Below are 24,056 nucleotides of genomic sequence, written 5' to 3'. Positions count from 1 at the left end.
GAATGGGGTATCAGTGAATAAATTAATGAATGGGGAATCAGTGTATAAATTAATGAATGGGTATCAGTGTATAAATTAATGAATGGGGGTCAGTGTATAAATTAATGAATGGGGGTCAGTGTATAAATTAATGAATGGGTATCAGTGTATAAATTAATGAATGGGGGTCAGTGTATAAATTAATGAATGGGGTATCAGTGAATATATTAATGAATGGGGAATCAGTGTATAAATTAATGAATGGGGGTCAGTGTATAAATTAATGAATGGGGGTCAGTGTATAAATTAATGAATGGGTATCAGTGTATAAATTAATGAATGGGGGTCAGTGTAGAAATTAATGAATGGGGGTCAGTGTATAAATTAATGAATGGGTATCAGTGTATAAATTAATGAATGGGGGTCAGTGTATAAATTAATGAATGAGGTATCAGTGAATAAATTAATGAATGGGGAATCAGTGTATAAATTAATGAATGGGTATCAGTGTATAAATTAATGAATGGGGGTCAGTGTATAAATTAATGAATGGGTATCAGTGTATAAATTAATGAATGGGGGTCAGTGTAGAAATTAATGAATGGGGTATCAGTGTATAAATTAATGAATGGGTATCAGTGTATAAATTAATGAATGGGGTATCAGTGTATAAATTAATGAATGGGGGTCAGTGTATAAATTAATGAATGGGGGTCAGTGTATAAATTAATGAATGGGGTATCAGTGTATAAATTAATGAATGGATATCAGTGTATACCCTAGTGATTGAGGCTCAGTCCAGAAAGTAATGTCTGGGGATCGAACACAGAATCTAAGAAATATATATATATGTGTAAATTCACAAACACATAAATATATATTGCAAGTAACATTCGCGCCAGACAAGTGCCAGGCAATGACTATCTCCAACAAGAGAGAGTCTCACCACCTCCCCTTAACATTCAACGGCCTTACCATCGCCAAATCCCCCACCATCAACATCCTGGGGCTCACCATTGACCAGAAACTGAACTGGACCAGCCATATAAATACTGTGGCTACAAGAGCAGGTCAGAGGCTGGGTATTCTGTGGCGAGTGACTCACCTCCTGACTCCCCAAAGCCTTTCCACCGTCTACAAGGCACAAGTCAGGAGTGTGATGGAATACTCTCCACTTGCTTGGATGAGTGCAGCTCCAACAACACTCAAGAAGCTCGACACCATCCAGGACAAAGCAGCCCGCTTGATTGGCACCCCATCCACCACCCTAAACATTCACTCCCTTCACCACCGGCGCACAGTGGCTGCAGTGTGTACCATCCACAGGATGCACTGCAACAACTCGCCAAGGCTTCTTCGACAGCACCTCCCAAACCCACGACCCCTACCACCTAGAAGGACAAGAGCAGCAGGCACATGGGAACAACACCACCTGCACGTTCCCCTCCAAGTCACACACCATCCCGACTTGGAAATATATCGGCCGTTACTTCATCGTCGCTGGGTCAAAATCCGGGAACTCCCTTCCTAACAGCACTGTGGGAGAACCTTCACCACACGGACTGCAGCGGTTCAAGAAGGCGGCTCACCACCACCTTCTCGAGGGCAATTAGGGATGGGCAATAAATGCCGGCCTCGCCAGCGACGCCCACATCCCATGAACGAATTTTAAAAATATATATAGAGGCAGAGAGATACACAGAGACTCCCGAGAAACTCTCAGAAATATACACAGGCACAGAGAGATGCACAAACACACACAGACACACAGACACACACTGACAGATACAGAGACACACTCTAACAGATATACAGACACACGTACAGAAATATACACAGGCACAGAGAGAGGCACGAACACACAGAGACATATACAGGTACACACACACACACACACACACTGACAGATACAGAGACACACTCTAACAGATATACAGACACACGTACAGAAATATACACAGGCACAGAGAGAGGCACGAACACACAGAGACGTATACAGGTACACACACACACACACACACTGACAGATACAGAGACACACTCTAACAGATATTCAGACACACGTACAGAAATATACACAGGCACAGAGAGAGGCACGAACACATAGAGACGCATACAGGTACACACACACACACTGACAGATACAGAGACACACTCTCGTGACACACACACACACACGCACACACACACACACTCAAACAGTGTGAACAAGACACCCGCAATAAACACTCAGTCGTGTGTCACAAGAGGCTAAGGGCTAATTGACCGCAGACTGTAAGGAGCAAGCCCTCTGATTCACTCAACGAAATCACTGCCTGAGCTCAACGCCGCCAAATTGTTCTCTCACCTCCCACGGCTCCTGGCCCTCCGAATTGTGCACCCCGATGAATCTGTCGTGAGCAGCAGGCAAATCCCCTGAACCGAAGTCTCTCTCGCACTGAGTGTCCCCGCAGAGAGTGGAAGATTTTGTTGTTTCTAATCTTGGTTTCAGTTTCCTTTTCAGCTTCTGGTACCCGAAACCCAAGCTGACAGCTGAGGGTGTGGATTAGCAAAGGTTGGCCAGGCAGGGGTGGGTACCGTGGCTGCCCCCGCCCCCCCCCCCCACCCCATTGCCGCTCCGCGCCCGCCCTCGATCCCGGCTCCCAGCACCAAGTTGCCTCGGCCGGGCAGCAGTCTCGCCCCCCCCCCACCCCCGAGTAGGAAGACCCGAGAGTTTCGGAGGCCCGCGCGCTCCGGAGACTCGAACCCATAATCCCAAGCCGACGCTCCCCGGTCGCCAGTACCCGAGGTGCCGTCGGAGGTGCCGTCTTTCAGGATGAGACGTTAAACCGAGGGCCCCGTCTGTCATAAGAACATAAGAAATAGGAGCAGGAGCAGGCCAATCGGCCCCTCGAGCCTGCCCCGCCATTCACTAAGATCATGGCTGATCTGATCCTAACCTCAAATCTAAATTCACGTCCAATTTCCTGCCCCGCTCCCCGTAACCCCTAATTCCCTTTACTTCTAGGAAACTGTCTATATCTGTTTTAAATTTATTTAATGATGTAGCTTCCTGGGGCAGCAAATTCCACAGACCTACCACCCTCTGAGTGAAGAAGTTTCTCCTCATCTCAGTTTTGAAGGAGCAGCCCCTTATTCTAAGATTATGCCCCCCTAGTTCTAGTTTCACCCATCTTTGGGACCATCCTCACCGCATCCACCCGATCGAGCCCCTTCACAATCTTATATGTTTCAATAAGATCGCCTCTCGTTCTTCTGAACTCCAATGAGTAGAGCCCCAATCTACTCAACCTCTCCTCATATGTCCGCCCCCTCATCCCCGGGATTAGCCGAGTGAACCTTCTTTGTACTGCCTCGAGAGCAAGTATGTCTTTTCTTAAGCATGGAGACCAAAACTGTATGCGGTATTCCAGGTGGGACAGAAAAGATTCCACGGCCACTATTTCGAGGGAGAGCCGGGGGGGGGTTGAGGGGAGAGGGGGCGTTCTCCCCGGTGTCCTGGGGGCAATAATTATCCCTCAAGCAGCGGGTAAAAGAACAGATGACCTGGTCATTTATCACATTGCTGTACGTGGGATCTTGCTGTGCACACATTGGCTGCAGGAAGTGGTGAGTTATGTCAGTGCTGGAAGCGTCTGTTCAGTCTGGCGCTCTGAGCCCGTCCGAACGAACCTTTCCTGATAGTCCAGCCTTTAGAGTTGGGCATTAATTCATGTCAGCAGTGGCTCCCACTCTCACCTCATGATTGAGAAGGTCGTGGGCTCGAGTCCCACTCCAGAGTCTTCAGCACATGATCCAGGCCGACATTCCCAGCGCACTGCTGAGGGAGCGCCGCACTGTCTGAGAGGCTGCCTTTGGGATGAGACGTCAAACCGAGGGGCCCCCGTCTGCCCCCTCTCTCAGGTGGGACGTAAAAGACCCCACCGCCGCTACTCGAGGAAGAGCAGGGGAGGTTTCCTTGGGGCCGATATTTATCCCTCAACCAACATCACGAAAACGGATTATCCGGTCATTTATCTCACTGCTGTTTGTGGGATCTTGCTGTGCGCAAATTGGCTGCCATGTTTCCCTACATCACAACAGCGACTACACCTCAAAAGAACTTGCATTTATATAGCGCCTTTCACCGCCTCAGGACGTCCCAAAGCCCTTCACAAACAACAAAGAACTTTTTCTTTCGTTGTGTAGGGAATCACAGCAGCCGATTTGCGCACAGCAAGATCCCGCAAACAGCAAATGAGATAAAACAGCCAGGTAATCTGTTTTTTTTCCGCAGTAAACGTTAGTGATTTTAAGTTGCACCATTAGTCGTTTTAATTCTGGGTTGCGACACAAGTAATTTTCACTTGTGTGACATTACATGCCTGTGGTGTGAATCATTTAATTACGACTGTCTGTAGTCATTCCAACACTTGCCATTTTAAACTGGGCCATCAATTTGCCCTGTAAGGAAATTCTCAGAGCCTGGCAGGATCTCCCTTACCAATGTCTCTCCTCAACTAATTCATTCGGTTTTTCAAGCAAAAGAACGAACGACTTTTAAATTCGAATTATGTCCTCATCCGCCAGTGTTTTGTCAATAGTCGGTAATTGGTGATGTTTATGTTTGCTCATGGCTGGGAGAGAGATACAGAGCGAGAGTGAGAGATACGGACAGAGAGAGAGAGAGAGAGTGAGAGATATGGAAAGAGAGAGAGAGAGGTAGAGTGAGAGATACGGACAGAGAGAGAGAGAGAGATAGAGTGAGAGATACGGACAGAGAGAGAGAGAGAGAGATAGAGTGAGAGATACGGACAGAGAGAGAGAGATAGAGTGAGAGATACGGACAGAGAGAGAGAGAGATAGAGTGAGAGATGCGGACAGAGAGAGATAGAGTGAGAGATACGGACAGAGAGAGAGAGAGATAGAGTGAGAGATACGGACAGAGAGAGAGAGAGATAGAGTGAGAGATACGGACAGAGAGAGAAATACAGAGCGAGAGTGAGAGATACGGACAGAGAGAGAGTGAGAGATATGGAAAGAGAGAGAGAGGTAGTGAGAGATACAGACAGAGAGAGAGAGATACGGATAGAGAGAGAAACACAGAGAGAGAGATAGAGAGTGAGAGTGAGAGATACGGACAGAGAGAGAGATAGAGTGAGAGATACAGGCAGAGAGAGAGAGATATAGTGAGAGATACGGGCAGAGAGAGAGAGAGATAGAGTGAGAGATACGGATAGAGAGAGAGAGAGAGAGATAGAATGAGAGATACGGACAGAGAGAGAGAGAAATACGGACAGAGAGAGGAACAGAGAGAGAGAGAGATAGAGTGAGAGAGAGAGAGTGACAGAGAGAGATAGAGAGAGAGAGATAGAGTGAGAGATATGGACAGAGAGAGAGAGATACGGACAGAGAGAGAGAGAGAGAGATACGGATAGAGAGAGAAACACAGAGAGAGAGATAGAGTGAGAGAGAGATACGGACAGAGAGAGACAGAGAGAGAGAGATAGAGTGAGAGAGATACAGAGTGAGAGAGAGATAGAGTGAGAGAGAGAGAGACAGTGACAGAGAGAGACACAGAGAGAGAGATAGAGTGAGAAAGCGAGACAGAGTGAGAGCGAGATACGGACAGAGAGAGAGAGATAGAGTGAGAGATACGGACAGAGAGAGAGACACAGCGAGAGAGATACAGAGTGAGAGAGAGAGATACGGACAGAGAGAGAGAGAGATAGAGTGAGAGATACGGACAGAGAGAGACAGAGAGATAGAGTGAGAGAGAGAGTGACAGAGAGAGATACAGACAGAGAGATAGAGAGAGAGAGAGAGACAGTGAGAGAGATACGGACAGAGAGAGAGACACAGAGAGATAGAGTGACAGAGAGAGAGTGACAGAGAGAGATACAGAGAAATAGAGTGAGAGAGAGAGTGACAGAGAGAGAGAGTCTCAGAGAGAGATACAGAGAGATGGAGTGAGAGAGAGTGAGAGAGAGAGAGTGACAGAGAGAGATACAGAGAGAGAGAGATAGAGTGAGAGAGAGAAAGAGTGACAGAGAGAAATACAGAGAGAGAGATAGAGTGAGAGAGAGACAGAGATACAGAGTGAGAGGCAGAGTGAGAGAAACAGAGAGTGACACAGAAAGACAGACAGAGAGAGAGGCAGAGTGAGAGAGAGAGGGAGTGACAGAGAGGCAGAATGAAAGAGAGAGAGTGACACAGTGAGAGAGAGAGAGAGACAGAGTGAGAGACACAGAGAGAGTGAGACTGGAAGTGTGACAGAGAGGGACAGAGTGACAGACAGAGAGAGAGAAACAGAGTGAAAGATACAGAAAGAGTGAGAGATAGAGAGTGTGAGGGATGGAAAGAATGTGAGACAGAAAGAGTGTGAGAGACAAAAATAGTCAGAGCGACAGAGTGAGAAAGTGAGAGAGAGAGTGAGAGAGACAGAGTGTAAGTGAGAGAGACAGAGTGAGGGAGACAGAGTGAGGGAGACAGAGTGAGAGAGACAGAGTGAGAGACGGAGTGAGAGAGACCATGAGAGAGACAGAGTGAGAGAGACAGTGAGAGAGACACAGTGAGAGAGACAGAGTGAGAGAGACAGTGAGGGAGACAGAGTGAGGGAGACAGAGTAAGAGAGACAGTAAGAGAGACCGTGAGAGAGAGACAGTGAGGGAGACAGAGTGAGAGACAGAGTGAGAGAGACAGTAAGGGAGACAGAGTGAGGGAGACAGAGTGAGAGAGACAAAGAGGGAGACAGAGTGAGAGAGACAGTGAGGGAGACAGAGTGAGAGAGACAGAGTGAGAGAGACCATGAGAGAGACAGAGTGAGAGAGACAGTGAGGGAGACAGAGTGAGGGAGACAGAGTGAGAGAGAAAGAGTGAGAGAGACCGTGAGAGAGACAGAGTGAGGGAGACAGAGTGAGAGAGACAGTGAAGGAGACAGAGTGAGAGAGACAGTGAGGGAGACAGAGTGAGAGAGACAAAGAGGGAGACAGAGTGAGAGAGACAGAGAGGGAGACAGAGAGAGAGAGAGACAGAGTGAGAGAGACCGTGAGAGAGAGACAGTGAGGGAGACAGAGTGAGGGAGACCGTGAGAGAGAGACAGTGAGAGAGACAGTGAGGGAGACAGAGTGAGGGAGACAGAGTGAGAGAGACCGTGAGAGAGAGACAGTGAGGGAGACAGAGTGAGAGATAGAGTGAGGGAGACCATGAGAGAGACAGTGAGAGAGACAGAGTGAGAGAGACAGTGAGAGAGACAGAGTGAGAGAGACAGTGAGGGAGACAGAGTGAGAGAGACAGAGTGAGAGAGACCGTGAGAGGGAGACAGAGTGAGAGAGACAGAGTGAGAGACAGAGTGAGAGAGACCATGAGAGAGACAGTGAGAGAGACAGAGTGAGAGAGACAGTGAGAGAGACAGAGTGAGAGAGACAGTGAGGGAGACAGAGTGAGAGAGACAGAGTGAGAGAGACCGTGAGAGGGAGACAGAGTGAGAGACAGAGTGAGGGAGACAGAGTGAGAGACAGAGTGAGGGAGACCGTGAGAGGGAGACAGAGTGAGAGACAGAGTGAGGGAGACAGAGTGAGAGAGACAGTGAAGGAGACAGAGTGAGAGAGACAGTGAGGGAGACAGAGTGAGAGAGACAGAGTGAGAGAGACAGTGAAGGAGACAGAGTGAGGGAGACAGAGTGAGGGAGACAGAGTGAGAGAGACAAAGAGGGAGACAGAGTGAGAGAGACAGAGAGGGAGACAGAGAGAGAGAGACAGAGAGAGAGAGAGAGACCGTGAGAGAGAGACAGTGAGAGAGACAGTGAGGGAGACAGAGTGAGGGAGACCGTGAGAGAGAGACAGTGAGAGAGACAGTGAGGGAGACAGAGTGAGGGAGACAAAGTGAGGGAGACACAGTGAGAGAGAGAGACAGTGAGAGAGACAGAGTGAGAGAGTGAGACAGTGAGAGAGACAGAGTGAGAGAGACAGAGACAGTGAGAGAGAAAGACTGAGTGTGAGTGAGAGAGACAGAATGAGAGACAAAGTGTGAGAGACAGAGAGTGAGTCAGACAGAAAGTGTGTGAGAGAGACAGAGTGAGAGACAGCGTGTGAGAGAGACAGAGAGTGAGTCAGAAAGAGTGAGAGAGACAGAAAGTGTGTGAGAGAGACAGAGAGAGAGAGACAGAGCGAGAGACAGAGTGTGAGAGAGAGACAGAGTGTGAGAGAGACAGAGAGTGAGTCAGAAAGAGTGAGAGAAACAGAAAGAGTGTGAGAGAGAGACAGAGTGTGAGAGAAAGAGTGTGAGAGAGAGACAGAGTGTGAGAGAGAGACAGAGTGAGAGACAGAGTGAGAGAGAGAGACAGAGTGTGAGAGAGACAGAGAGTGAGTCAGAAAGAGTGAGAGAAACAGAAAGAGTGTGAGAGAGAGACAGAGTGTGAGAGAAAGAGTGTGAGAGAGAGACAGAGTGTGAGAGAGAGACAGAGTGAGAGACAGAGTGAGAGACAGAGTGTGAGAGAGAGACAGAGTGAGAGAGACAGAGTGAGAGAGAGAGTGAGAGAGACAGAGTGTGAGAGAGAGACAGAGTGAGAGACAGAGTGTGAGAGAGAGACAGAGTGAGAGACAGAGTGTGAGAGAGAGACAGAGTGAGAGACAGAGTGTGAGAGAGAGACCGAGTGTGAGAGAGAGACAGAGTGTGAGAGAGACAGAGTGAGAGACAGAGTGTGAGAGAGACAGAGTGAGAGACCGAGTGTGAGAGAGAGACCGAGTGTGAGAGAGACAGAGTGAGAGACAGAGTGTGAGAGAGAGACCGAGTGTGAGAGAGAGACCGAGTGTGTGAGAGAGACAGAGTGAGAGACCGAGTGTGAGAGAGAGACCGAGTGTGTGAGAGAGACAGAGTGAGAGACCGAGTGTGTGAGAGAGACAGAGTGAGAGACCGAGTGTGAGAGAGAGACAGAGTGTGAGAGAGACAGAGTGAGAGACAGAGTGTGAGAGACAGAGTGAGAGACAGAGTGTGAGAGAGAGACCGAGTGTGAGAGAGAGAGAGAGACAGAGTGTGAGAGAGAGAGACAGAGTGTGAGAGAGAGACAGAGTGTGAGAGAGAGACAGAGTGAGAGTGTAAGGAAATACAGGTTTAGACGGTATTTAGGGGAACCAGGCTTGTAAGGGTTAAGTAGTCACGGCTTTAGCTGGCACTGCTTTTAAATGAACTTGCTGAAGTTGCAGGGTGACTAACTCTTATCAGCTTCCGTCATTGCAAACTAAGGGAGGATCATAACCTTCCCTTAGCAGAGGGGTCAGTGACCAGAGGGGCATTGATTTAAAGTAATTGGTAGACGGATTAGAGGGGAGTTGAGGAGAAATGTTTTCACCCAGAGGGTGATGGGGGTCTGGAACTCACTGCCTGAGAGGGTGATCGAGGCAGAAACCCTCAACTCATTTAATGGACGTGCACCTGAAGAGCCGTGACCTACAGGGCTACCGACCAAGAGCTGGAAAGCGGGATTAAGCCGGATGGCTCTTTCTCGGCCAGCACGGACGCGATGGGCTGAACGGCCTCCTTCCGCGGCCTAACTTTCTGTGATATCGGAGTCCCCACTCCTTCAGACACAGTGGAATGACGAAGCGAGCTAGGGTTCCCGTTATCGCCATGGCCTATAGGGTGACTCATCAAACGCAGGGACTGAGATACAAGAGGAGAAATAAGGAGGCAGCAAGACACTGCCTCTTCCCCCCTGCCCCCTGCTCTTTCCCCCGTAGCTATACAAAACCCTGGTTAGACCGCGCCTGGAGTACTGTGAGCAGTTCTGGGCACCGCACCTTTGGAAGGACATATTGGCCTTGGAGGGAGTGCAGCGTAGGTTTACTGGAATGATACCCGGACTTCAAGGGTTAAGTTACGAGGAGAGATTACACAAATTGGGGTTGTATTCTCCAGAGTTTAGAAGGTTAAGGGGTGATCTGATCGAAGTTTATAAGATATTAAGGGGAACAGATAGGGTGGATAGAGAGAAACTATTTCCGCTGGTTGGGGATTCTAGGAGTAGGGGGCACAGTCTAAAAATTAGAGTCAGACCTTTCAGGAGCGAGATTAGAAAACATTTCTACACACAAAGGGTGGTAGAAGTTTGGAACTCTCTTCCGCAAACGGCAATTGATGCTCGCTCAATTGCTTAAATTTAAATCTGAGATAGATAGTTTTTTGGCAACCAAAGGCATTAAGGGATATGGACCAAAGGCAGGTAAATGGAGTTAGATCACAGATCAGCCATGATCTTTTTTTTTTATTCGTTCATGGGATGTGGGCGTCGCTGGCGAGGTCGGCATTTATTGCCCATCCCTAATTGCCCTTGAGAAGGTGGTGGTGAGCCGCCTTCTTGAACCGCTGCAGTCCGTGTGGTGAAGGTTCTCCCACAGTGCTGTTAGGAAGGGAGTTCCAGGATTTTGACCCAGCGACGATGAAGGAACGGCCGATATATTTCCAAGTCGGGATGATGTGTGACTTGGAGGGGAACGTGCAGGTGGTGTTGTTCCCATGTGCCTGCTGCTCTTGTCCTTCTAGGTGGTAGAGGTCGCGGGTTTGGGAGGTGCTGTCGAAGAAGCCTTGGCGAGTTGCTGCAGTGCATCCTGTGGATGGTACACACTGCAGCCACAGTGCGCCGGTGGTGAAGGGAGTGAATGTTTAGGGTGGTGGATGGGGTGCCAATCAAGCGGGCTGCTTTGTCCTGGATGGTGTCGAGCTTCTTGAGTGTTGTTGGAGCTGCACTCATCCAGGCAAGTGGAGAGTATTCCAAATGGCGGAGCAGGCACGAGGGGCTGAATGGCCTACTCCTGTTCCTATGTTCCTACAAATTTTTCCCCATCGAGTATTTATCCAATTCCCTTTTGAAAGTTACGATTGAATCTGATTCCACCGCCCTTTCTATCGACTTCAAGGGACAGTAAAATCGGGCAGGGTGTAGAAACCTGTCAGGCGGGGCAGGTTAATATTGTCCCCGCAGAGTGAGAGAGAGAAAGTGTGTGAGGGAGGCGGAGCGAGAGAAGAAGAGGTAGGGGCACCAGAAGCGTCGGCCTGGATTATGAACCCACCAACGCCACTGATGCGGAGGCAAGTGTGAGGGCCACTGAACCATGACCAACACTCAAACATAGTGGACACCTACAGAATATCGAACGCCCCGGCCCAGATGTCGGGTTCATGTGGGGGAACGTGAGGTGATTCACTTCGGAAGGAAGGATAGAAAAACAGAGTATTTTTTAAATGGTGAGAAACTATTAAATGTTGGGGTTCAGAGGGATTTGGGTGTCCTTGTACACGAAACACAGAAAGTCAACATGCAGATACAGCAAGCAATTAGGAAGGCAAATGGTACGTTGGCCTTTATTGCAAGGGGGTTGGAGTACAAGAGTGAGGAAGTCTTGCTGCAATTGTACAGGGCTTTGGTGAGACCACACCTGGAGTACTGTGTACAGTTTTGGTCTCCTTATCTAAGGAAGGATATACTTGCCTTAGAGGCGGTGCAACAAAGGTTCACTCGGTTGATTCCTGGGATGAGAGGGTTGTCCTATGAGGAGAGGTTGAGTAGAATGGGCCTGTACTCTCTGGAGTTTGGAAGAATGAGAGGGGATCTCATTGAAACATATAAGATTCTGAGGGGGCTCGACAGGGTAGATGCTGAGAGGCTGTTTCCCCTGGCTGGAGAGTCTTGATGGTCTGTGTCTGGGAGGGTGGTTTGTGTCTGGGAGGAATGTTTGCGTCTGAGACGACTGTGTCTGGGAGGACGGTCTGTGTCTGGGGGACTAGTCTGTGTTTGGAAGGACGGTCTGTGTCTGGGAGGACAATCTGTGCCTGGGAGGACGGCCCGTGTCTGGGAGGACGGCCCGTGTCTGGGAGGACAGTCTGTGACTGAGAGGGCGCTCTGTGTCTGGGAGGACGGCTCTTGTCTGGGAGGACAGTGTCTGGGATGGTCTGTCTCTGGGAGGACGGTCCGTGTCTGGGAGGACGGCCTGTGTCTGGGAGGACAGTCTGTGACTGAGAGGGCGCTCTGTGTCTGGGAGGACGGCTCGTGTCTGGGAGGAGAGTCAGTGTCTGGGATATTCTGTCCCTGGGAGGACGGCCCGTGTCTGGGCGGACCGTCTGTGTCTGGGAGGACGGCCCGTGTCTGGGAGGTCGGCCCGTGTCTGGGGGGATGGTCTTTCTCTGGGAGGACGGTCCGTGTCTGGGGGGATGATCTGTCTCTGGGAGGACGGTCCGTCTCTGGGTGGACGGCCCGTGTCTGGGAGGACGGTCCGTGTCTGGGGGGATGGTCTGTCTCTGGGAGGACGGCCCGTGTCTGGGAGGACGGTCCGTGTCTGGGGGGATGGTCTGTCTCTGGGAGGACGGTCCGTGTCCGGGAGGACGTTTCGTGTCCTGGAGGACGGCCCGTGTCCGGGAGGACGGCCCGTGTCTGGGAGGACAGTCTGTATCTGGGATGGTCTGTCTCTGGGAGGACGGTCCTTGTCTGGGAGGATGGCCCGAGTCTGGGAGGACTGTGTCTGGGAGGACTGTGTCTGGGAGGGCTGTGTCTGGGAGGGCAGTCTGTCTCTGGGAGGACGGCCCGTGTCTGGGAGGGCAGTCTGTCCCTGGGAGGACGGCCCGTGTCTGGGAGGACTGTGTCTGGGAGGGCAGTCTGTCCCTGGGAGGACGGCCCGTGTCTGGGAGGGCAGTCTGTATCTGGGATGGTCTGTCCCTGGGAGGACGGCCCGTGTCTGGGAGGGCAGTCTGTCCCTGGGAGGACGGCCCGTGTCTGGGAGGACTGTGTCTGGGAGGGCAGTCTGTCCCTGGGAGGACGGCCCGTGTCTGGGAGGGCAGTCTGTATCTGGGATGGTCTGTCCCTGGGAGGACGGCCCGTGTCTGGGAGGACTGTGTCTGGGAGGGCAGTCTGTCCCTGGGAGGACGGCCCGTGTCTGGGCGGACTGTCTGTGTCTGGGAGGACGGCCCGTGTCAGACGTTCTTCAGGTGACGGCCGTCCCGCAAGAGATCACTTGGTCCCAAATTTTTCCATCCGTCTTTCTACCCGTGTTGAAGACTCCAGCGTTGGGTGTCTAATTCCACGGTCCTCTCACAACCTTTTTGGTTGACAGAAGATGAGGAACCACTGAATGACGGTGAGACGGTGAGATAGTTTGCTGTGCTTTGACACCACGCACGGTGTTAAAGCCACGGTGAGTGTTCGAGTCTGGTTCGCACCGAGGATCGGGGAAAAAAAAATGTCTGTTGTTTCGTTCTTTGCTCTGACCTTCGGGTAGATAAATCTCTCTCTCTCGCCTCACGATAATACAAGGAGTTCTTCTGCCTCTTTCCTCTGGAGAGAACTCCCCCCTGCTCTTCTTCCAGTAGCGGCCGTTGGATCTTTTACGTCCCACCTGAGAGGGGCTGACGGGGGCCCTCGGTTTCACGCCTCATCCCGAAAGACGGCGCCTCCGGCAAGGCGGCGCTCCCTCGGTACCTGGCAGCCGGGGGAGCGTCGGCCCTGGATTATGGGCTGAAGTCTCTGTGGTGGGACTCGAACTCACCAATCTGTGACTCACTGGAAACAGTTTCTCCTTATTTACTCTCTCAAAACCCTTCATGATTTTGAACCCCTCGATCAAATCTCCCCTTAACCTTCTCTGCTCTGAGGAGAACAACCCCAGTTTCTCCAGTCTCTCCACATAACTGAGGTCCCTCATCCCTGGTCCCATTCTAGTAAATCTCCTCCGCACCCTCTCTAAGGCCTTGACATCCTTCCTAAAGTGTGGGGCCCAGAACTGGCCACAATACTCCAGCTGGGACCCTAACCAGTGTTTTATAAAGGGTTTAGCATAACTCCCTTGCTTTTGTACTCTCTGCCTCTATTAATAAAGCCCAGGATCCCAGATGCTTTTTTAACAGCCTTCTCAACTTGTCCTGCCACCTTCAGAGATTTGTGTACACACCCCCCCAGGTCTCTCTGTTCCTGCACCCCCTTTAAAATTGGACCATTCAGTTCACGGTCGATATTTGGACGACCCTCGGATCCCACACTCGAGGCCATTTGGCGATCGGTGGGCACTGGGGGGGTACAGGGTGCATTTTAGATGCTGAGAATAATATTTTATCGTCGCACAATTTATTTTCTGTGGCTTGCTGAGCACATTTTGTTTGCCCAGGGTGGTGCCCTGGGCAACTTGCTACAATTTTATTACGTAGAATGTCGGGCGTAGTAACAGGCCATTCGGCCCATCCCGGTGTCTAGGCTCCACACGAGCCCCCTCCCTCCCTACTTCATCTCACCATCTCCTTCTATTCCTCTCTCCCTCATGTGTTTATCGAGCTTCCCCTTAAATCCATCTACACTATTCACCTCAACTACTCCTTGTGGGAGCGAGTTCCACATGCTCACCGCTCTCTGGGGAAAGAAGTTTCTCCCGATTGGATTTATTAGTGATTATCTTCTATTTATGGCCCCCTAGTTTTAGACTTAACTCTTCAAGTGGAGATGACATCTCTCGGTGTTTGTTTTTTGGTTGGTGACACTGGGAGAACTTAGCATGGTCCCCATTGCTTAATTAAGACGGGACCCACTCAGCACCCCGCCCGTGTCTGGTGGGTAAGAGCTGGCAGCGTGTGTGATGTGCAAGTCAGTAGGAACCATCAGTAAGGGTTAGTCAACAGTTTGCATTTATATAGCACCTTTAACATAGTAAAATATCCCCAAGGTGCTTCACAGGAGCGATTATCAAACAAAATTTGACACCGAGCCACATGAGGAGATATTAGGACAGGTGACCAAAAGCTCGGTCAAAGAGGGAGGTTTTAAGGAATGTCTTAAAGGAGGAGAGAGAGAGGCGGAGAGTTTAGGGAGGGAATTCCAGAGCTTAGGGCCCGGGCAGCTGAAGGCACGGCCGCCAATGGTGGAGCGATTAAAATCGGGGATGCGCGAGAGGCCAGAATTGGAGGAGCGCAGAGATCTCGGAGGGTTGTAGGGATGGAGGAGGTTACAGAGATCGGGAGGAGGGGGCGAGGGCCATGGAGGGATTTGAAAACGAGGATGAGTGTTTTAAAATCGAGGCGTTCCCGGACCGGGAGCCAATGTAGGTCCAGCGAGCACAGGGGGTGATGGGTGAACGGGACTCGGTGCGAGTTAGGATACGGGGGGGGCAGCAGAGTTTTGGATGAGCTGGAGTTTACGGAGGGTGGGAGACGGGAGGCCGGCCAGGAGAGCGTTGGGATAGTCCAGTCTGGAGGTAACAAAGGCACGGGTGAGGGTTTCAGCAGCAGATGAGCTGAGGCAGGGAGGGCGGAGACGGGCGATGTTACGGAGGTGGAAGTGGGCGGTCTCGGTGACGGAGCGGAGATGGGGTCAGAAGCTCACCTCAGGGTCAAAGGGGACGCCGAGGTTGCGAACGGTCTGGTCCAGCCTCGGACAGTGCGGCCGGGGAGAGGGACGGAGTCGGTGGCGAGGGAACGGAGTTTGTGGCGGGGACCGAATTCACAGTGGCTTCGATCTTCCCAGTATTTAGTTGGAGGAAATTTCTGCTCATCCAGTACTGGGTGTCGGACAAGCAGCGCGACAAATCAGAGAGAGTGGAGGGGGGTCGAGGGAGGTGGTGGTGAGGTGGAGCTGGGTGTCGTCAGTGTACGTGTGGAACCTGACACGTTTTCGGATGACGTCGCCGAGGGGCAGCCTGGAGATGAGAAATAGGAAGGGGGGACCGAGGATAGATCCTCGGGAGGACTCCAGAGGCAACGGTGCGGGGTCCTACGTCCCTTGCAACAAAGACCGATTTGCGATTGCCTGTCAAAAGTTAATTCCTTTATTGAAAAGCAACTTCAGCCGAGAGTCCTTTTGAATTAAAAAGCGGGAGGGGGGGCGGGGGGAGGACATTACAGGCGGCAGCTCTTAAAGGAGGCAGCCTCCCCCACCGCAGGTCACACACTCGCAGCGTTCAAACGCAAAGCTGCTCAGAACTCCAGCTGCCCCCCCCCACCCCCCTGGCGAAGAGGCGACAACCAACATCAGCAGAAGACAGACCCTCCCTCCCTCCGTCAGGTGTGGATCCGCCGGTGCCTCAGGAGGCTGCAGGACTGGGTGAAGCATTTGCTGCAGTCGGGGCACCTGAAGGGCCTCTCGCCCGTGTGGACCCGCTGGTGGGTCAGCAGGCTGGAGGACTGGGTGAAGCCCTTGCCGCAGACGGGGCACCCGAAGGGCCTCTCGCCCGTGTGGACCCGCTGGTGGGTCAGCAGGTGGAAGGCCTGGGAGAAGCCCTTGCCGCAGACGGGGCAGACGTGCACGGCCTGGCGCCCGGGGTGGAGGCACTGGCGGTGGGCCAGCAGGCTGAAGGAGCGGGTGAAGCCCTTGCCGCACAGAGAGCAGGCGAAGGGCTTCTCCCCGGCGTGGGCCTGGCGGTGGGCCAGCAGGCTGGAGAGGCGGGTGAAAGCCTTGCCGCAGGGCGGGCAGGCGAAGGGCCTCTCCCCGGTGTGCGCCCGCCGGTGGGCCTCCAGCTGGGACGGGTAGCCGAAGCCTCGGCCGCAGTCGGCGCAGCGGTGGGCCGCGCCCGCGCCCGGCCCCCCCGCCCGGCGCCCGCACCGGTGCTTGGCCAGGTTGGAGGGGCGGCTGAAGGCCCGGCCGCAGGCTTGGCAGGGGTGGAGCTGCCCCGAGCCCCCGGGCGCCGGCCGGCCAGACTCCGCTCCCGTCGGGTCCAGGCGCTCCGACGCGTCCAGACGCGGCGTCTGCTTCGAGCTTCCCATCGGCGGTCCCTCCGCTTCGAGTACCCTGTGAAAAGGAGACGAGAGAGAGAGAGAGAGAGAGAGAGACCGTTAGCCCCCGGGGACTGGAACTCAACATAAGAAATAGGAATAGGAGCAGGAGCGGGCCATTCGGCCCCTCGAGCCTGCTCCGCCACTCAATGGGATCATGGCTGATCTTCGACCTCAACTCCACTTTCCCGCCCGATCCCCGTATCCCTTGATGCCCCGAGAGTCCAAAAATCTATCGATCTCAACCTTGATAATACTCAACGGGATCTTGATCAATTGGGCCAGTGGGCCGATGAATGGCAGATGGAGTTTAATTTAGATAAATGTGAGGTGATGCATTTTGGTAGATCGAATCGGGCCAGGACCTACTCCGTTAATGGTAGGGCGTTGGGGAGAGTTATAGAACAAAGAGATCCAGGAGTACAGGTTCATAGCTCCTTGAAAGTGGAGTCACAGGTGGATAGGGTGGTGAAGAAGGCATTCGGCATGCTTGGTTTCATTGCTCAGAACATTGAATGCAGGAGTTGGGATGTCTTGTTGAAGTTGTACAGGACATGAGTAAGGCCACACTTGGAATACTGTGTACAGTTCTGGTCACCCTATTATAGAAAGGATATTATTAAACTAGAAAGAGTGCAGAAAAGATTTACTAGGATGCTACCGGGACTTGATGGTTTGACTTATAGGGAGAGGTTAGATAGACTGGGACTTTTTTCCCTGGAGAGTAGGAGGTTAAGGGGTGATCTTATAGAAGTCTATAAAATAATGAGGGGCATAGATAAGGTAGATAGTCAAAATCTTTTCCCAAAGGTAGGGGAGTCTATAACGAGGGGACATAGATTTAAGGTGAGAGGGGAGAGATACAAAAGGGTCCAGAGGGGCAATTTTTTCACTCAAAGGGTGGTGAGTGTCTGGAACGAGCTGCCAGAGGCAGTAGTAGAGGCGGGTACAATTTTGTCTTTTAAAAAGCATTTGGACAGTTACATGGGTAAGATGGGTATAGAGGGCAATTGGGACTAGCTTAGTGGTATAAACTGGGCGACATGGACATGTTGGGCCGAAGGGCCTGTTTCCATGTTGTAAACTTCTATGATCCACAGCCCTCTGGGGTAGAGAATTCCAAAGATTCACCACCCTCCGAGTGAAGAAATTCCTCCTAATCTCAATCCCAAGAGTAATAGGTTATTCCCATTTATCCCTGCGAAACAGCGTCCTCCCAACGGCGACTTATTTATACAGTTGGCCTCGGAGGGAACGTTGGCCATTTACATGGAGCCACGTCGAAACTACAGCACAGAAACAGGCCATTCGGCCCAACAGGTCCATGCTGGTGTTTATGCTCCTCACGAGCCTCCTCCCTCCCTCCTCCATCTCACCCTCTCACCATCTCCTTCTCTTCCTTTCTCCCTCATGTGTTTATCGAGCTTCCCCTTAAATCCATCTACACTATTCACCTCAACTACTCCTTGTGGGAGCGAGTTCCACATTCTCACCACTCTCTGGGGAAAGAAGTTTCTCCTGAATTCCCGATTGGATTTATTAGTGACTATCTTATATTTATGGCCTCTAGTTCTGGTCTCCCCGACAAGTGGAAACATCTTCTCTACGTCTACCCTATCAAACCCTTTCATAATCTTAAAGACCTCGATCAGGTCACCCCTCAGTCTTCTCTTTTCTAGAGAAAAGAGCCCCAGTCTGTTCAATCTTTCCTGATAGGTAGAACCTCTCAGTTCTGGTATCATCCTAGAAAATCTTTTTTGCACCTTCTCCAGTGCCTCTATATCCTGTTTATAATATGGAGACCAGAACTGTACACAGTGCTCCAAGTGTGATATGGAGACCAGAACTGTACACAGTGCTCCAAGTGTGATATGGAGACCAGAACTGTACACAGTGCTCCAAGTGTGATATGGAGACCAGAACTGTGCACAGTGCTCCAAGTGTGATATGGAGACCAGAACTGTACACAGTGCTCCAAGTGTGATATGGAGACCAGAACTGTACACAGTGCTCCAAGTGTGATATGGAGACCAGAACTGTGCACAGTGCTCCAAGTGTGATATGGAGACCAGAACTGTGCACAGTGCTCCAAGTGTGATATGGAGACCAGAACTGTACACAGTGCTCCAAGTGTGATATGGAGACCAGAACTGTACACAGTGCTCCAAGTGTGATACGGAGACCAGAACTGTACACAGTGCTCCAAGTGTGATATGGAGACCAGAACTGTACACAGTGCTCCAAGTGTGATATGGAGACCAGAACTGTGCACAGTGCTCCAAGTGTGATATGGAGACCAGAACTGTACACAGTGCTCCAAGTGTGATATGGAGACCAGAACTGTACACAGTGCTCCAAGTGTGATATGGAGACCAGAACTGTACACAGTGCTCCAAGTGTGAGTATCCCAAGGGGGCTGGAATCCAAAGGGGTGGGTGTTATGTTATAGCTGTACTGAGCTCTGGTCTGACCCCATCTGGAGAGACTGGGTTCAGTTCTGGGCACCGCACCTCAGGAAGGATATATTGGCCTTGGAGGGGGTGCAGTGTAGATTCACCAGAATAATACCGGGGATAAAGTGGTTAAATTACGAGGGACAGGTTGCATAGACGAGGCTTGTATTCCCTCGAGTGTAGAAGATTAAGGGGTGATCTAATCGAGGGGTTTAAGATGATTAAAGGATTTGATCGGGTCGATGGAGAGAAACTATTTCCTCTGGTGGGGGGAGAGTCCAGAACAAGGGGGGGGGGGCAGAACCTTAAAATTAGAGCCAGGTCGTTCAGGGGTGATGTCGGGAAGCACTTCCTCACACAAAGGGGAGTGGGAATCTGGAACTCCCCCCCCCCCCCCCCCCCAAAAAACAGTCGAGGCTGGGGGTCAATTGGAAATTTCAGTACCGAGATCGGTAGATTTCTTTTGGGTAAGGGGATCGAGGGTTTCGGAATTAGGGAGGGAATTCCAGAGCTCGGGGCCTAGACGGCTAAAGGCACGGCCGCCAACGGAGGGGGCGAAGTGGGATAAGAGGCCAGAATTGGAGGAGGGCAGAGATCTCGGAGGGTTGTAGGGGCTGGAGGAGGTTAGAGAGATAGGGAGGGAGGGGGGGGGGCGCGAGGGCCATGGAGGGATTCGAACACGGGGGTCGAGAATTTTTAAAATCGAGGTGAGCGCAGAAGGGTGATGATTTTTTTTTTGATCGCGGTGCCCTTCAGGACGTCCCAAATGGCAGTCTCTACGGCCCAGTGGACAGGGGGAGGGCGAGCCACTGTGGTGTCCCCTCCTGCCCTCACTCGCTCCCCTTCTCCACACGCTAGAACTGCAGAGAACTCACAACACAGGCCATTCGGGCCAACTGGTCTATACCATGGGGACGTAGGAGCAGGAGGAGGCCATTCAGCCCCTCGAGGCTGTTCCACCGTTGGATAAAATCATGGCTGATCTGCGATCCAACTTAGCCCCACGTCCCTTAATACTTTTGGTTAACAAAAATCGACCGATCTCAGATTTAAAATTAACAAATCGAGCTCGCATCAACTGCCGTTTGTGGGAGAGAGTTCGAAACTTCGACCACCCTTTGAGTGTAGAAGTGTTTCCTAACTTCACTCCTGAAAGTCCTGGCTCTAGTTTTCAGGCTGTGCCCCCTAGTCCTAGACTCTCTGGCCAGCAGAAATAGTTTCTCTCTATCCACCCTATCAGTTCCCCTTCATATCTTGAAAACGTCAATCAAATCACCCCTTAATCTTCTAAATTCCAGGGAAACGCAACCCCAATTTGTGTAATCTCGCCTCGTAATTTAACCCTTGGAGTCCGGGTATCATTCTAGTAAATCTGCGCTGCACTCCCTCCAAGGCCAACATATCCTTCCTGAGGTGCGGTGCCCAGAACTGAACGCAGTATCTCCAGACGGGGTCGAACCAGGGCTTTGTATAGCTGTAGCATAACTTCTACCCCCCTCCCTTGTACTCTGGTCCTCTAGATATAACGGCCAGCGTTCCATTAGCCTTTTTGATTATTTTCTGTACCTGCCCACGACATTTTAATGATCCAAGTACATGGACCTCCAAGTCTCTTTGGACCTCCATTGTTTCGAGCTTTTCACCATTTAGAAAGTACTCTGATCTATTCTGTTTAGGTCCAAAGTGGATGACCTCACACTTGCCTACATTGAAATCCATTTGCCACAGTTTTGCCCATTCACTTAATCGATTAATATCTCTGTAACTTTATGCACTACACCGCCAGCAATGCTGCCTATCTTGGCGTCATTGGCAAACTTGGATTTGCGGCCCTCTATCCCGTCATCCAAGTCGTGAATAAACACAGTCAATAGTTGGTCGGACTCCACACGAGAGGCTCTCCCCACTCCAGTTATCTCTCCCCGCTCCCCCCCGGCCGGCCGGCCTTCTCCCTCACCCGAATGTCAGTCGTGGCTCAGTGATTTCCCCTCTCACCTGAGTCAGGAGGCTCAAGTCCCAGCACCGAGGGAGTGCTGCGCTGCGCTGCCGGAGGTGCCGTCTGTCGGACGAGACGTTAAACCGAGGCCCCCGCCCCCCGCAGCCCGCTCAGGTGGACGCAGAAGATCCCATGGCCACTGCAGGAAGAAGAGCAGGGGAGGTCATTTATCACGGTGGGATCGTCGGAGGTGCAGCACTGGTTCTTTCACCGATCACCGTAAATCCGTGTCCTCTGGTCACCGACCCTCCTGACCCCTGGAAACAGTCTCTCCTGATTGACTCTCTCAAAACCCCTTCCTGATTTTGAACCCCTCGATCAAATCTCCCCTTAACCTTCTCTGCTCTGAGGAGAACAACCCCAGCTTCTCCAGTCTCTCCACATCACTGAAGTCCCTCGTCCCTGGAACCATTCCAGTAAATCTCCTCCGCACCCTCTCTAAGGCCTCGACAACCTTCCCAGAGTGCGGGGCCCAGAATTCGTCACAATACTCCAGCTGGGGTCCGAAAGAATTAGCAGAACGACAATCTCTCTCTCTCCCCCTCCATCCCGATCCCCCGATCTCCATCCCCCTCCATCCCTCTCCCCCGATCTCCATCCCCTCCATCCCTCTCCCCGATCTCCATCCCCCTCCATCCCTCTCCCCGATCTCCATCCCTCTCCCCCGATCTCCATCCCCCTCCATCCCTCTCCCCCGATCTCCATCCCCCTCCATCCCTCTCCCCCGATCTCCATCCCCCTCCATCCCTCTCCCCCGATCTCCATCCCCCTCCATCCCTCTCCCCCGATCTTCATCCCCCTCCCCCGATCTCCATCCCCCTCCCCCGATCTCCATCCCCCTCCATCCTCTCCCCGAACTCCATCCCCCTCCATCCCTCTCCCCCGATCTCCATCCCCCTCCCCCGATCTCCATCCCCCTCCATCCCTCTCCCCCGATCTCCATCCCCCTCCATCCCTCTCCCCCGATCTCCATCCCCCTCCATCCCTCTCCCACGATCTCTATCCCCCTCCCCCGATCTCTATCCCCCTCCCCCGATCTCCATCCCCCTCCCCCGATCTCCATCCCCCTCCATCCCCCTCCCCCGAACTCCATCCCCCTCCCCCGATCTCCATCCCCCTCCATCCCCCTCCCCGATCTCCATCCCCTTCCCCCGATCTCCATCCCCCTCCATCCCTCTCCCACGATCTCTATCCCCCTCCCCCGATCTCTATCCCCCTCTATCCCCCTCCCCCGATCTCCATCCCCCTCCCCCGATCTCCATCCCCCTCCCCCGAACTCCATCCCCCTCCCCCGAACTCCATCCCCCTCCCCCGATCTCCATCCCCTCCCCCGATCTCCATCCCCCTCCCCCGAACTCGATCCCCCTCCATCCCTCTCCCCCGATCTCCATCCCCCTCCCCCGATCTCCATCCCCCTCTCTCTCTCTCTCTCTCTATCCCCCTCTCTCTCTCTCTCTCTATATCCCCCTCTCTCTCTCTCTCTCTATCCCCCTCTCTCTCTCTCTCTATCCCCCTCTCTCTCTCTCTCTCTATCCCCCTCTCTCTCTCTCTATCCCCCTCTCTCTCTCTCTCTATCCCCCTCTCTCTCTCTCTCTATCCCCCTCTCTCTCTCTCTCTATCCCCCTCTCTCTCTCTCTCTATCCCCCTCTCTCTCTATCCCCCTCCCCCTCTCTCTCTATCCCCCTCCCCCTCTCTCTCTATCCCCTCTCTCTCTCTCTCTATCCCCCTCATTCTCTCTCTATCCCCCTCTCTCTCTCTCTATCCCCCTCTCTCTCTCTCTCTCTCGATCCCCCTCTCTCTCTCTCTCTCTATCCCCCTCTCTCTCTCTCTCTCTATCCCCCTCTCTCTCTCTCTCTATCCCCCTCTCTCTCTCTCTATCCCCCTCTCTCTCTCTCTCTCTATCCCCTCTCTCTCTCTCTCTCTATCCCCTCTCTCTCTCTCTCTCTATCCCCCTCTCTCTCTCTCTCTCTATCCCCCTCTCTCTCTCTCTCTATCCCCCTCTCTCTCTCTCTCTCTATCCCCCTCTCTCTCTCTCTCTATCCCCCTCTCTCCCTCTCTCTCTATCCCCCTATCTCTCTCTCTCTCTATCCCCCTATCTCTCTCTCTCTCTATCCCCCTATCTCTCTCTCTCTATCCCCCTATCTCTCTCTCTCTATCCCCCTATCTCTCTCTCTCTATCCCCCTATCTCTCTCTCTCTATCCCCCTATCTCTCTCTCTCTATCCCCCTATCTCTCTCTCTCTATCCCCCTCCCCCGATCTCTCTCTCTCTCTCTCCCCCTCCCCCGATCTCTCTCTCTCTCTCTCCCCCCCTCCCCGATCTCTCTCTCTCTCTCTCCCCCCTCCCCCGATCTCCCTCCCTCCCCCGATCTCCCTCTCTATCCCCCTCCCCCTCTATCCCCCTCCCCCTCTATCCCCCTCCCCCTCCCCCTCTCTCTCTATCCCCCTCCCCCTCTCTCTCTATCCCCCTCCCCCTCTCTCTCTATCCCCCTCCCCCTCTCTCTCTATCCCCCTCCCCCTCTCTCTCTATCCCCCTCCCCCTCTCTCTCTATCCCCCCTCCCCTCTCTCTCTATCCCCCCTCCCCCTCTCTCTCTATCCCCCTCCCCCTCTCTCTCTATCCCCCTCCCCCTCTCTCTCTATCCCCCTCCCCCTCTCTCTCTATCCCCCTCCCCCTCTCTCTCTATCCCCCTCCCCCTCTCTCTCTATCCCCCTCCCCCTCTCTCTCTATCCCCCTCCCCCTCTCTCTCTATCCCCCTCCCCCTCTCTCTCTATCCCCCTCCCCCTCTCTCTCTATCCCCCTCCCCCTCTCTCTCTATCCCCCTCCCCCTCTCTCTCTATCCCCCTCCCCTCTCTCTCTATCCCCCTCCCCCTCTCTCTCTATCCCCCTCCCCCTCTCTCTCTATCCCCCTCACA

The 24,056-nt window shown here is 52.6% G+C and overlaps 2 protein-coding genes across 2 annotated transcripts in view; both read right to left on the bottom strand.

The window, feature by feature from the left end:
• The window catches only part of LOC137308021 (protein mono-ADP-ribosyltransferase PARP14-like), a 65,829-nt gene extending 63,439 nt beyond the window's left edge, over window positions 1-2,390 (bottom strand). The window contains exon 1 of the mRNA XM_067976980.1: window positions 2,327-2,390. The gene's annotated coding sequence lies outside the window, so the exon portion shown is untranslated. The remainder of the gene's footprint in view (window positions 1-2,326) is intronic.
• A 13,348-nt stretch (window positions 2,391-15,738) lies between these two features.
• LOC137308054 (zinc finger protein 239-like) lies at window positions 15,739-21,287 on the bottom strand. Its single transcript, XM_067976991.1, has 2 exons — window positions 21,144-21,287; window positions 15,739-16,711 (listed from the first exon to the last, which is right to left on the bottom strand). Exon 2 carries the CDS (start codon window positions 16,684-16,686, stop codon window positions 15,985-15,987), a length of 702 nt encoding a protein of 233 aa, XP_067833092.1. The 5' UTR covers window positions 16,687-16,711; window positions 21,144-21,287; the 3' UTR covers window positions 15,739-15,984.
• Between the last annotated feature and the right edge of the window lie 2,769 nt (window positions 21,288-24,056).

The sequence above is a fragment of the Heptranchias perlo genome, unplaced genomic scaffold, assembly GCF_035084215.1.
Source record: "Heptranchias perlo isolate sHepPer1 unplaced genomic scaffold, sHepPer1.hap1 HAP1_SCAFFOLD_118, whole genome shotgun sequence".
NCBI lineage: Eukaryota > Metazoa > Chordata > Chondrichthyes > Hexanchiformes > Hexanchidae > Heptranchias > Heptranchias perlo.
Note: the sequence above shows the minus strand (reverse complement) of the source record. Positions and strands in the feature narration are given on the sequence as shown.